This window comes from Ambystoma mexicanum, chromosome 1q, assembly GCF_040938575.1.
Source record: "Ambystoma mexicanum isolate Mex_15411 chromosome 1q, UKY_AmexF1_1, whole genome shotgun sequence".
NCBI classification, from domain to species: Eukaryota; Metazoa; Chordata; class Amphibia; order Caudata; family Ambystomatidae; genus Ambystoma; species Ambystoma mexicanum.
Window position 1 is genome coordinate 1,412,818,526 of NC_090922.1, and position 14,066 is coordinate 1,412,832,591.

Genomic DNA, 14,066 nt, shown 5'->3' on the forward strand with positions numbered 1-14,066 from the left:
TGCCAAAGAAAGATACTAAGGAACTTCGACCATGCCTGGACTAGAGGGTGCTCAACCAATGCACACAAAAGGACCGTTATCCATTACCACTCATCTCAGACATCCTAGAAGCAGTCCGTGGAGCTGTGATTTTTACCAAACTTAACCTTCGGGGCGCCTACTATCTGATCCGCATAAGAGAAGGTTATGAGTGGAAAACTGCATTCAGGACACCCTTCGGGCATTTCGAGTTCTTAGTAATGCCTTTTGGGTTATCTAATGCCCCAGCAGTGTTTCAACGGTTCATGGATAGAGTATTCTCAGACATGCTCTTCCTCTTTGTCATCATTTATCTGGACGACATCCTAATCTACTCCAAGAATCTAGCAATACACCAAGAACATGTGTCAATGGTCCTACAACGTTTACGAGACAATAATCTACTCGCCAAACCAGAAAAATGTATCTTTCATGTTCCTACTGTTCGTTACCTGGGATTTATCCTAGGTCCTCAAGGAATTGAAATGGATCCTGCCAAGGTCGACTCAAACCTCTCGTAGCCCAGACTCACATCAGTAATACAAATATAGTCCTTCCTGGGCCTTGCCAATTTTTATCGGAAATTCATTCCTACCTTTTCTGCTATTGTACGGCCCATAGTTGCCTTACTAAAGAAAGACGTTCCTTTCAACTGGACAAAAGACCAAGAATCGCCCTTCCATGAGTTAAAACAAAGATTTACTCAAGGACCCATCCTGGCACAACCTGACATGGACAAACCCTTCCTGGTGGAAACAGATGCCTCAGAATACGCCATAGTAGCTGTTCTGAAACAAGAATTGGAAGACAAAAAAGAACATCCCATCGTCTATCTATCTCGAGCTCTAAATTCCAGTGAAACACATTACTCTGTTTTGGAGAAGGAATTGCTTGCCATCCGACAGGCCTTTCCCAAATGGCGGCATCTGCTCTTGGGTGCCAAATATCTGATTCAAGTCCAGACTGATCACCGGAGTTTACAAATTCTTCAGTCCTTAGAGTGCAGACAAAGTGGTCAGGCTTACTGGGCCTTTTTTTTTGCTCAATATCAGTTCCAGCAGATAAACCATGTTCCAGGATTGACAAACATTATTGCTGACGCCCTGTCCAGACGGCCTGACTATGAACCAGAGGAAACCAGTGCCCTTCCAAAGATGTTTCCCGATTCCGTCTTTATTGTCCAGGCAAATTCCTTATTGGATAATATTCACTTAGAAGCACCTTCATCAGATCTCTGGAAGGAATACCTCAAGACAAACAGATGGGGACTCTTGCTAAAGACGATACCTATTTAAAGATAGGAATCTAGTGATACCTACACAAGAACTGGGGTTGAAGATAATAAAACTCTGCCATGATACCTTCCATTCAGGGCATCAAAGCATATCAGCAACTCTCAGACTCATTCAGAGGAACTTTTGGTGGCCCAGAATAGCGGAAGATATTAAAAAACAACATCCAAGCTTGCGCAGTCTGCAGTCAGAATAAGCATGACAATAAGAAACCAGCAGGACTCCTATACCAGCTTGCCTTACCTGACCGACCCTGGGCGACTATTGCTACTGATTTCATCGTGGAGCTACCTGCTTCCAAGGGCTTTACAACCATAATGGTGACCATCGACCTCTTTTTCCATATGGCCCATTTCACTCCCTTGGAAAAGTTACATTCAGCACAAGAAATGGCAGGAATTTTCGTAAACCACATCTTTAGACTTCATGGCCTTCCTTCCAAAAGCACTTCTGACCGGGGCCCTCAGTACATCTCCCAGTTCTGGAAATACCTGTGCAAAATGTTAGGCATCCAACATGCTTTTTCTTCAGGATATCATCCTCAGACCAATGGGACAGAACGAGTCAACCAAACACCCGAACAATATCTACGATGTTTTGCCTCCAAGGTGCAGGATTATTGGGCTGTTTTGATTCCTGTGGCTAAATTTGCTTACAATAACTCCGACCATGCTGCCATTAAGACCATTCTTTTTCTCCCAAGGATTTCAACCATCAGTCTTACTTACTGCTCTACTTCACTTCACCCCAGTTCCATTGGTTGATTCCTGGATAGAGCATTTGGTCACAGTACACAAAGATGTGAAAAGTAATTTGGAAAAATCCAGGAAGGATGTTAAACGATATGCTGATTCCAGGAGAAGACCAGGTCCTAGGTACGCCATCGGTGATAAGGTCTGGCTTTCCTCCAGACTCTTACCTAGACATTTAAGATCAAACAAGTTGGCTCCACGTTTCTATGGGCCCTTTTTGATAAAAGAAATAATCAACCCTGTAGCCTTCAGGCTTCAATTGCCCCAATCCTGGAAAAGGATTCACCCAGTTTGTCACACATCCCTACTGAAAGCTTATTCACAAGACACTAGGACCTCTCCTCGACCTACCCCTGTGATCAACAATGACCAGGTCGAATAAGAAGTTTCCAGGATTTGTGACTCCAGATACAGAAGGGGTCGCCTACAATATTTGGTGGAATGGAAAGGATACCCACCTAGTGAGCGAACATGGGAACCTGTGTCCAATATGAATTCCCCTCGCTTGCTACGACAGTTCCACTTGACCCATCCCGGCAAACCAGGAGGATCACAATTTAAGAGGGGGCATGCTGTCATGATTAGACGTTTCAGCCCCTTCTAGACTGCGTGGTCCATAAGACATTGCTACATTCCTTCCAAGGTACACCCAGCATAGCTGACATTAGTGTGTGATTACCGGTCTAGCGTTTTCAGGAGTTTGCCAGTTCCTTAAAAAGAGACACGCCCCCACGGCGCTTCACGTCTCAACGCTAACTTCCGAACTTCGGCAAGTGTGGTCGTACTTTCCCTGTGCTTGTACCTTTACTTCCAGGTTCTAAAAGCCTTCCTCTACCCTAAGCCATCTATCAGCGCTCTCCTTCCTTCCGAGCTGTCTGGAAAGAAGGAAAAGACCCAGTCCAAGACATCGAAAGAGAAACAGGTGAGATTTCAGGCAAAGTGTGACAACGAGATCCATATCTGGCTGTGACCAGTGGGTGGACCCTAACTCATTCCGAAGCCTGATGCTAAGTCACGCCCATGATGTGGCCACAGCCTGTCATCGGGGGTTTCATACTACATTAGAAATCTTGTGAGAAGTTGCATACTGGCCACATACGTGGCAGGACCTCAACCAATACTTGAAGGGGTGTCTTGTGTGTGCACAATTTCAGCCAACATCACTCAAACACCGAGCTCTCCACCAAAATAGGGGGATGACACTGCCATCATCAGATTTACAAGTAGATTTCATCAGGCCCATAATTCGCTCTTCTAGGGGGAACAAGTACATGTTAACCGTAACATGCTTGTTCACTAAATGGGTGGAATGTCTCCGGCCCCAAATTGCAAGGCAGAAACAGCAGCTGCCCTGGTGATCAATCATATCTTCTCACGTTTTGGACTACCGCAAAGGATTGAGTCAGACCGAGGTAGTCACTTCACCAGCAAAGTGATGGCAAAGATGTGGGAGATACTTGGGGTAATAAGGAAACTACACCTTGCATCCCGCCAGTGCTCTAGTGGTAGAGTTGAGAGGTACAATAAAAGCATTGTGTGCATAAAAAAAAGATTTGTGGCAGTCTCTGGGCCAATTTGGGACGTCTGATTACCACTTGTCCTGATGGCCATCAGATCTACGTCTTCTACTGCAACTAAGATGTCTCCATTTGTGCTGATAACTGGACGAAGGATGGTGCTACCCCAACATCTGCTCTATAGAACACAAGAGCAGACACTAATACATTCATCCACAACTCATGAGTATGTTCAGAATCTGAGAAAACATCTTCAACATGCTTTTGCATACGCTCAACGGAATCTAGAAAGATCTGCAGACAGTATGAAGACCCACTATGATCCAAAGACAACCAAAAAGGAATACCAAGTAGGATAGAGGGTCTACTTGTACAATTTCCAAAGGAACCAGACCAAAGAGCGCACATTTTTGCCTACCTGGAGGGGAACATTTGAAAATGTGGACAAAATCTCACCAGTCGCCTACAGAATATGCAGAAAGCTGCCAGTGTGCTCTGCAACATTCAACATGGAGTGAAGTGAAACAGGCAGCATTACTTTGCTGTACACCCAAAATGCTTCTTTAATTTGACACTTTTTGGACCGTAAAAGTGCTGCTTGGCGCTAAATCCATCCATTTCTCATGAACCATGTGATTCATAAGGCCCTGCAATGCCCAGGATCATCCATTGTGTCTCAGAAGAACCAGGCCTCATTTGAATGACAGCTACTGTCAAAATTATTATTGAAAAATCAACCAGGGGCTTTGTTTTCATTGTTTTCATTTTTCAAAATTTTGAACCTATATATATATAATAAAATAAGCATTTTGGTTTGGCGTTGCATACTAGGTGGAGACCAGGGTACATTGCCTCATTGAAATACTTAACAGTCCTTATAACCTTCAGCTTTTACTATTTTCCAGCAGAAAGTTCTCGAACAGCAGAGTTCTTTGCTGGCCTACTAACTTTTTGTGTGATTAAAACTTGTTATCCTTGCAAGAATCTCTTGCCCTTTTTTCCCAAGTGGATTGTATTACTTCTGACGAGAACGATTAGGGGCGTGCCTTCAGTTGGAAGACACTGCAAAATTCTGACTGCTTAGAATAATTGTTTGAGTATATTAAGATGTCCTTTTGACAATGCATGTGAGTCTCGGGAGGATAGCTCAGGGGCAACGTGCTCGCCTTGGAAACAAGACAACATGGAGCAACACAGGTTCTATCCCTGGGTCTGCCCTTAGAAACCTCAGGGTATTAAGCGCGTTATAAATAACCTATCAAATTAAAATGAAATAAAACCCTTTGGGGGATTAGGGTGAGGTGGAGAATTTTGTATTATTTGCACTTGAAAGCTTTACCAGTATGTTTACAATTGCAAGTGATTGGCTCTCTTAATTTTGAGGATGTGTGTCTCCAATCCAAAGTGAAGGGGGTTGGACTTAAAAGGATCCACTGCCTACTAAAGCTTGTTATAGTCTGGTGTCCGTAGGAAGGGTGTCCCTGGGGATGTCCGAGCTCCTCTCTTAGCTGCTGTTCCCTGATTAATGTAAGGTCATTAGCATTAAAGTCTGCACTGCCAAAGCAAACAGGAGGACACCTCAATAAGGCAAGTGCCAGGGCATTATAGTCCCTGGATTTCAGATGCAGTAATACTGATTGTGCAACATGTTGTAGTCTCCCAGCTCTTATTCGGAATGAATGTTGTACAATTAAACATAATGAGTTGCCATAATCTATTAGAGAGATAGAGCCAAGGTGTTGTTTGACTGATCCCAGCAAGAAGATGACAGGTAAGGAAACACGTGCTTTAATATTTTATATCATAGGTTTTACTACCGCCCAGGTTTGAGGCATACATTAGGGCCAAACACTCCTATTTATCAGCTTCTGTGGTTCTGGACATTTTTGGTTGTTTCAAATGTGGATTTAAGTATTTTGTGATCATATACTGTATGAACACTCCGACATGAAGTCGTGTGTGGGTTTCTTTTAGGAAACTTTGAGCCTCATTACAAGTTGGCCGGTCAGGAAACAAGGGTGCCGGTAAGCTCACAGGTATCCTTGTTTCTGGACCGGCAAACTACGTGTCTGCCTGGCGTGGCCGCTGTGCCTGACAGGTCTCTGACTCTACCGGGCACAGCAGCCACAGTAGCTTGACTGTTCATGGATGCGCCAGCACTGCTTACAACGGTTCCGGCGCTTCTGATTCCTCACTGCCATAGAGTCCTGGAAGACTCTATGGGAATGGGGACTTACATTTTACTGGCGCCTGACTTCCCGGGCTGCCGGACTTGGAATCTCCTGGTGGCACCGGGGAATCAGGTGCCGGTAAAATATAATGAGTCTGGCAGCAACCCGCCGGTAGCACCAGCAGCGTTACCGCCGGACTCGTAATGAGTACATATGACTTTTAAAGAACCTGATGAGATTTCGGTAGGTTAATTTCCTTTAAAACAATATCCTTCATGGACAATTAACAGGGACTGCTCTAGCATTTGCTATCACATGCTTCGGTCATATGACCTTCCTATAGGAAATGTTATTGAAAGAACCTGTAATTATGCCCTATATGAAACATAGAATAATGACGTCTCGCCCAATAGGAACTTAATGCGAATAACCAGGTTCATGGAGGTTCCACCGAGGATGTCATATCCATCCGGTGTCGATGCACTTTATGTGTTTCATCTCTCAATAGATAGATACCTTATCATTGATCTTGTGGTCATGTGTTCTGGGCAGCCCTGGACATCCGCATTGTGGTATCTGTGCTGTAACCTGTTCCTGTGATGCTTGAATTTGAAGTGCGGATATCTCTGGTCTAATAACTTCATGGGCTGCCCCTCTTACCTGCGTGCATTTCACATGTGTTCATGGTCTGCACTTCGTCCTGGTTAAATGCCCATTGTGCCTGGCCATGTGACTGCAGACCTTCACATTGTTTGCTTGCATCGTAAACATCCAATGCATTGTTTTACTCTTTCAGCTAAAATTGAGTCCATCTATGATGGATCAAGATATTTGGTATACCCATTGGAATGTCTCCTGCCTAAAAGGGAGGAGACATTACTCATCCTGGCTTTAAAGGAGTGGCCCACAATCATATTGTCTGCATTGATCTTTAATATTGGCCCTTTTCAATTTCTTTTTGGTGTTTTGAGAAACATTGCACACTGCATTTCATGGGGTTTTAGATGCAGTGTCTCATCTTCTGGGGTTGTTTTATTTCTTTGGCTACAAGACATCTGACCCATTTTCCTTTCTACTTCTTCCTCTCCCAACAATCTATCCTCATGCCTCCTCTGGTGGCATTCTGTTCAGCATAGCTCCCGTTCTCCTCCTGACCCCTCTCTCCATACACAGTGCCACAGTTCCAGGGACTCCTCTGCCAGCTGGCTACCCTTCCTATGAAAGGGCTTTAAAGGCCTTTTTCTGTGTGTGCTCATTGGATCGCTTTGAGATTCCTTAGAGAGACATTGAGGAGCCAGGATAGCTCTTCTGGCCATACCCTCTTGTCTCCAGGTGACTCTTCTGCACCATCAAGATTTTGTCCTTTTCCACCTTCTGGCCTGCAAACTATAGAATGGATTACATTGCTCAGTACTATAGACCGCACTGGGCAACATGCATATTCTCTTGGTTCTCCTTTTGTGTTTTGGTAATACTTTCTGGCATTTTATTACTGATCTATAACTGTGCAAAGAGAAGTATAGATGCATTAATTTAATGAAAGTAAATGACATGAAAACACCTTCTTAGTAAACAATAAAAGACAAAAACAACCAATTACGCTAATTCTGTTGCATTGAATATTGGACACCTTTTAATGTTGGATTTTTCTTTCCTCTTCACCGTAGACTGGATATTTGGCTCAAGTCCAGACGACAACAGCAACAAAAGCGACGTCAACTGCATCACCAACAGCGTGAACGGAAGTAACAGTGCGCCTGAGATGGCGGCCTCGTCACCATGCCGTGGGTCGTTCTCACGCAGCCCCCCTCAGGAGTTTGTCATCTCCATGGAGGAGATCTCTTACATACCTCAGGAAACGTGACACCCGCAGCCCCCAGGAGGGAACCCTTGCGGGGATGAACTACGGAAGTGAGAATGGGAAAACGGACCTGTGGCTTGAAAGCCCAATTTTGTCAACCTTTTATTACAATTTATACCGTCAATAAGCGCAAAACATGAACTTGAACTTATGGTGTCAATTTTGAGTATAATTGCCAGAAGGATAATATGCGGAACTGCATGATGACGTTTCACGATTTTTTTTTAAAATTCAAATATTAATCGCATTTGACTGTGATCCGCCCCAGCATGATCTGATAGCCAAGAGCATCTGTAAACACAGACCCTTGCTCTTCCTTTGCTGGTTTATATTCTTAGACCCAACATCCTATTGTGGAAAAAATTGCAAAAAAGTTCAAGAAAACAGTTTTTAAATAAGCAAAACATATGGTAATGAATTAACTTCTTTACGAAGGAGTACCTTGAAAGGTGGTATCTGGTCACAGCATCGAATTCCAAACCGTTGAATGGCATACCATAGGAAAAAATGCATCGGAAAAAAAGCATTGAATGCATTTTTTTAAATGGTAAAGGGTTTGGTTTAATTTTAGTGGGTTTTAAAGGTGAAAAAAAGGTGGGCTGGGGGAAGCCCCCCATTAAAAAATGTGTTTTTTTAAAATGCATTCGATGCTTTTTTTTCGATGCTTTTTTTTTTATGGTGTGGCATTCAACGGTTTGGGACTCGATCAGTGACTAGGAACCTTGAAAGATGTATGTGTTGGAGAACGCATGGGATCATTGATTGAATGTGATAGGTTTTGTCTCCTGTTGACCCTTTAATCACTTTCTCTAAGAGCACCGGAGACTCCATTTGCCTTCCTGATGTTCCTCACTGTCACACTCCTGCCAGTTCTCCCATGTCCTACAAGCCGTCACGCTCACACAGCAGTCTCTTCCAGGGTGCATCGATAGCACAAAGAAATGCTCAGAAATAGAAAGTCCTGGGTGCCGGTTGGTGTGCAGGGATGCCATTTTGATGCAGTGACAAGTCAAAGGAGGGCCACGGAGCGGAGATAAGATCTTCGTCGCGCATTCCTCTACCATCTTGTCAGTGCGATTTGTTGTACGTCTGCATCACATTTTTACAACAAATGGATTCCTATGGAATCCGCCTTGTGTTTGCACCTGGTCAAGACCAGGCGGATTCCATAGGAATCGATTAGTAAATGCCACCTGCAAAACATATTTGCACGGGGCGTTTGCTTCCCCAGAAGACAAAGTAAAACATTTACTCTTTTCTTGCAAAAGTGAGTTTGCCTCGCTTTTACTTTTGCCTTGTCCACACCATCTCGTGGACCTGTAAAAGTGCATGCATGGGACCCCACAGCACTTAAGTGCTAATGTTGGTGGTCCTCTGTTTGAAATGTCCAATTTATATTCACGGCATAACAGTGATGACAGACTAAGTCATAGGATGGAGAAGGAGAGGAAAAGAGGCATAGGAAGGGAGATGTAAATATGGAGAGGAAAAATTATTAGAAGGTGGTGAAGAACAGGTGCACTTATTCTGAAGGTGCTGTAGAATTCTTCATCTCAGAGATGAGGTCTAGAATTCCAAAACGCTATGAGGCTGTACAGCAACATAACACATATTATTTGAGAAATCTTTGCAAGAGAAGTCTCAGGCATCTTCATGTATGAAATGCTGTGGGTGAGGCAGAGGATCTTGAAGATGAAAAGAGATGAGAGCAGAACCAGTGGCGTTTTGAATGGACTGAATGATAGGGCCATATGGCTATGGCTTGGGTGTATTATGGAAGCTTTGTTCTGGGTGCTTTGATGCTTGGCAGTAGAAGTTAGGCCATACAAATAAGGAGAACATTGAATTTCTCAATTTTAAAGATGGTGACTCTGGTGAAGGAATCCCAGTGGTTGCTGGGAATAAAAGGAGGGTGGGTTTGACCCAGGCTGAGGTGGCAATTGCTCTGTTGGACAGCTTGGTTGTTTGGTACTGAGATAACAGCCCGATAATGGCAGGGAGAGCACATGGCCTAAATCAGGTGGCTACATGAAAGACTTACAGGAGGAGCTGAGGTCCCCCTGGCTTAGCTGACCCAAGTCGAGCAGCTCTAACCAACAGCTGGGTGTCAACAAGATACACGTGGTATGCATGTTGGCACTCTTCATGGCATTAGGTAGTGGGAACAGGAAGACATTAAAGAACCAGGGAAAGAGGAGAGACTTGAAGTACTCAACATTTAAGCCCTAGCTAAGCCACCCTATAGATGTCAAACCTGTATTACAGACGGTCAATGTAGATGTCGTTGTCAATAGCATCACGTGCTGCAGATACGTTCCGAAGAATTACCACTGCGGGATGCCTAGCAAAAAGCTCCATCAGGTCACATTCCATCATGCCCAGGCGATTCGTTTTCTTGCGCCTCTTCTGGTGCAGGGTTGCTGACTGCTAAATAATTGAGTTGATTCAATTCGGAAATTGATGTACTGTGAGTGCTCTAGTGTTGCCAAGGCATCAAAGGTTGGATATTTGGCAGACGTTGACAGTAGAGTTATTGTGCAATTGGTGTTTATTCAATAGAGGGGTTTTGAACGGCAGTTGGAAGCATTGGTGTTTCCTTCAAGGGGTGTGATACGGATGCTTCAGCTGGGAAATTGACACTGGTTCCTGGGCATCGGTCAGGAGGAGAATCAGAGGGGCCTGTACATTTAATCGGTTTCTGGACAACATGTTTGGTCAAGCACCATCATTCGTTCACATCCACCACACACCATACAGTGTGTGGTGGCTGGCAGGGGGATTTTCCTGGAACCTTTGTGCATTTTGATCCAATTTTGGGCCTTTTGGAGAAGGAGTCAAAGAGCTTCTTTCATAGTTCTTGTGAGAGGGTTATTTGGTGAGAGATGGACTTTGGTTGAGCAGTGACTGGGTTTGACGAGCCCAGCGGTGTTGTTAGCAGACTTTTTCACGGGTTTAGTAGGTTTGCTCATGGGATGACATTCATGGTGACTTTGTAGTTGAATGTGGTATGCTCACGAGCACCTTTTACCATTGATATTGATATGGATATTTTATTTCTATCACGCTCGTGCACAAGTAATAATAAGTGTTTCAGAGCGCAACAAGGCAAGGGAGGGGAACAGGGGGGAACAAGGGAGAACAAAACAACAATCTTACTAGGCCCAGTGACATTGAAAATGTGCAAGTGCATGGGCGAGCGGGTGGGGAAAAGTGCATGGAAGGTCCGATAAGTGGAAAGTGTGGAGCAAAGGAGAAACAGATAAATAATAATAAATAAATGATAAAGGCATCAAACAGTGGTAGTGCAGCCAGCAAGTGTCAAGTCCTGGGTTTAAGGCAGCAGACAGGGTAGGTCTGATAAGTGCAGGAAGAAAAAGGGGGGGGATTTATGGGTACAGATACAGACCCCAGTGCAAGGACTTGTGGACAATGCAGAGGGTTTTGAATTTAATCCTTGCATCCACTGAGAGCCAATGGAGAGATGTCAGAGCTGGTGAGATACGATCCCAGGCCTTGAGGCCAAGGACAAGTCTTGCTTGGAGGAGGCACTGTCCTGTTCTGAATTAGTTGCAGAGGCAGGTAGATTTAGAAAAAGGCTGTAACAATAGTCCAACCTAGAGAGACCCAGAGCGTGGGAGACCATGAGCTTCTGGGGGAAGGGGAGGAAAGGCAGAGTACCTCTGAGGAGGTGCAGTAGGAAGTTTGACTTTTTAGAGACATCAGAGATGTGGGCGGAGAAGGAAAGTTTGGAGACAAAGATGACCCTGACGTTCTTAGCCTCAAAGGTGGGGGTAGGAGGAGGGCCAAGGGAGGCCGGCCAGAGAGTGAGGGGAAAGGATGGTGAAGGTGTGCAGATGAGGAGGATCTCCGTCTTGCTGGCATTCAGACAAAGATCATTGGCGGCACACCAATCTTGAATGGCAGTTAGGCAATCAGAGATGAGAGAGGGAGAGGAGGGATGCTTCACAGGGGAGGTGAATGATCCCGAGGCAAAGGAGTGGTTGCAAAAATCAGCAAGGGCTGGAGCGAGGGTGTCAATGTGGTTTCTTGATGATTTTACAGGAACAGGGATTAACCTGTTTTGATGAGGCTTTCATAGATCGGACTTGTCTAGCGACCTCATCAGGGGAGAAAGGAGGAAAGGACAAGAAGGAGGGTTGGGGGGTGGCAAGAGGGTCAGCAAGCAAAGACGGAGAAGATAGAGGACGGGCAAGGGTGGAGAGGGTGACCAGGATGTCCTGGGTTTTTTAAGATAAAGTGAGAGACAAGGGCATTGTCAAAGAGCCTGGGAGGCAATGGGAGGGATAGCAACTGCAGCAGGGTTGGCCAGCTCCATACAGATTTGAAAGATTTCGGCCGAGTTATTAGATGCCACAGAGACACGAACCATGAAAATTCAAGTTTACTGCAGATCAAAGGATCTATCGAATTCGTGAAGTTGGGAACTAAGACGTTAGATTGAAGGAAGTCTGTCATGAAGAGGGTCCATAGGTTTGATGTAAAAATGTTGCGTCTGGAGATGCCTATCTGCAAGCACTAGAAAAGGTGTTGTTATATGCATAATTTGGGCATTTGTGAATTTGTCCTTGCTAAGTCAACATTTGCTCTACCGATTTTTTTTCAGATAAATATTTTATTGCCATTATTTTTAATACTACTATTCCATATCCAGGGCCAAAACCAAAACCTTATGGCAGGGGTCTGCAACCTTTGGCTCTCCAGATGTTTTGGACTGCAACATCTATCAGTCCTAGCCAGCATATGCAATCTTGAGGGATGATTGGAAGCGTGGACAAACATCTGAAAAGACACAGGTTGCAGACCCCTGCCATAAGGGGCATTTCACAGTATTACAGCTACATGTACAGCATAGTGTTCAAAAAGGATCTCATTTCAATGGGTACGTCCTACCTCGTAGCTCGCCAATAATATATAGATCTAGATCGAATTACTGAGCAGATTACACACTGTGTCAACATTCCGCATATGTTTTTTTAGATACAATGTGCCTAAAATCCCATCTGTTGATGTCCCTGCCTCATCAATTCATACTTGCCAGCATCAGCTGTTTTTTCCCTTTGGATACCCGCGACTTGTTTTTTTTCTACATTGGAAATGGGAAAGAAACAAACTACAAGTTCCAGAATTCCAAGCAAAACAGGACTGGATGGCCTTCTCACACAGGACCATGGGAAATCTGACAGCACTGCCCATAAATCAATCAAAGTGCAACCAAATATTACTGAAACATGCAATGCATGCACACATTTGCATGCACGATCATGGAACACTGTTAGGCACTTCACTTAATTTTGCACAGCAATGTGTACTGCGCATGCACACCAAAACGCATATGAGCTGTACTTTTCAGTGATGTCCTGTTTATGTGCTCTGAGTATGGTTTAGCAGGTGGTGGCACAAAAACACGTGCTCTTTCCTGTGCTCCGGCTGTAAAATATGTTAAATTGTACCGAGAGTCAATATACTAAGGTATTAAGCTATCTGTTTAATAAATATAAATACTTCTTGTTTAGAAACAGTTGCATTTTCTGGTAGTGTTTATATTTCATATTTTAATCATTGATTTTTATATAGCTAGTAAAGCTGACTTCTTTCCTACAAAATATGTATTTAACAATATTATAATACTATTTACTCATAGATTTGGATTTCCTTCAAAGATATGTAAAAGCATTTGAGAATGTATGTTAGTGGTGACTGGAACCACTTAACACTGACTTTATTCGGAAATGGAAGTTGCAACTAATGATTTCAGCTTGTAGTTTGGCAACCAGATGTTCAGGGAGTACTGAGTGGAGTGTAGGGTTCAGGGATAGTTGGCCATGCCACAGTTTGTCGTGTGTTCCACACAGCTCTGCCGCTGCAGCTAATGTCCAAGAAAGATACAACTTGCTAACTTGCCTCTAAGTCCATCAAACTGTGCAAGGTGACCAAAGAAAGTCTCACAACAACATTGCAAAGACAATAAAGCGAGCCCCCTTCATTTCCCTGCTACTTGAACAACTCCTGGACAGCCGCAACAAACAAGGGCTTTGAGACCAACAAAACTCTCCACTGGAAACCCAACATGACGATCTGTCTGTTTCAGAGCCTTGCGTGAGGCTGAGGATGTTTTTCAAATGACCAAAGTATTTCTTCTATGTTTGTCACTTCTTGGAATTTTCATAAAAAACATGATTTTCAGAATTATAGACCATGCCGGTGTGCTTCATTGTGTTTCTTCAGTGCCTGTTGCAGGGTTGTGAAATGATAAACATGTCCATTAGAAAGCAATTCCTTCCTAGCTGCCAGTGCAGTGCATTTCAGTTATCCTGTTAATGTCTTTGCATTTCACTATCAGGTCCATGAGTACAAAGTGCCTGGGCTATAGTCACACTGGTCTTAATTATGATGAAGAATTACCAACACGGAAGACGTTCTCGCATAGTCAAAAA

At 44.0% G+C, this 14,066-nt stretch overlaps 1 protein-coding gene across 1 annotated transcript in view; it reads left to right on the forward strand.

Moving 5' to 3' along the window:
* LOC138548539 (uncharacterized) overlaps positions 1-13,809 on the forward strand; it is a 576,445-nt gene extending 562,636 nt beyond the window's left edge. The window contains exon 2 of the mRNA XM_069642284.1: positions 7,418-13,809. Coding sequence (XP_069498385.1) covers positions 7,418-7,614 — 197 coding nt within the window. The 3' untranslated portion in view covers positions 7,615-13,809. The remainder of the gene's footprint in view (positions 1-7,417) is intronic.
* Positions 13,810-14,066: the final 257 nt, after the last annotated feature.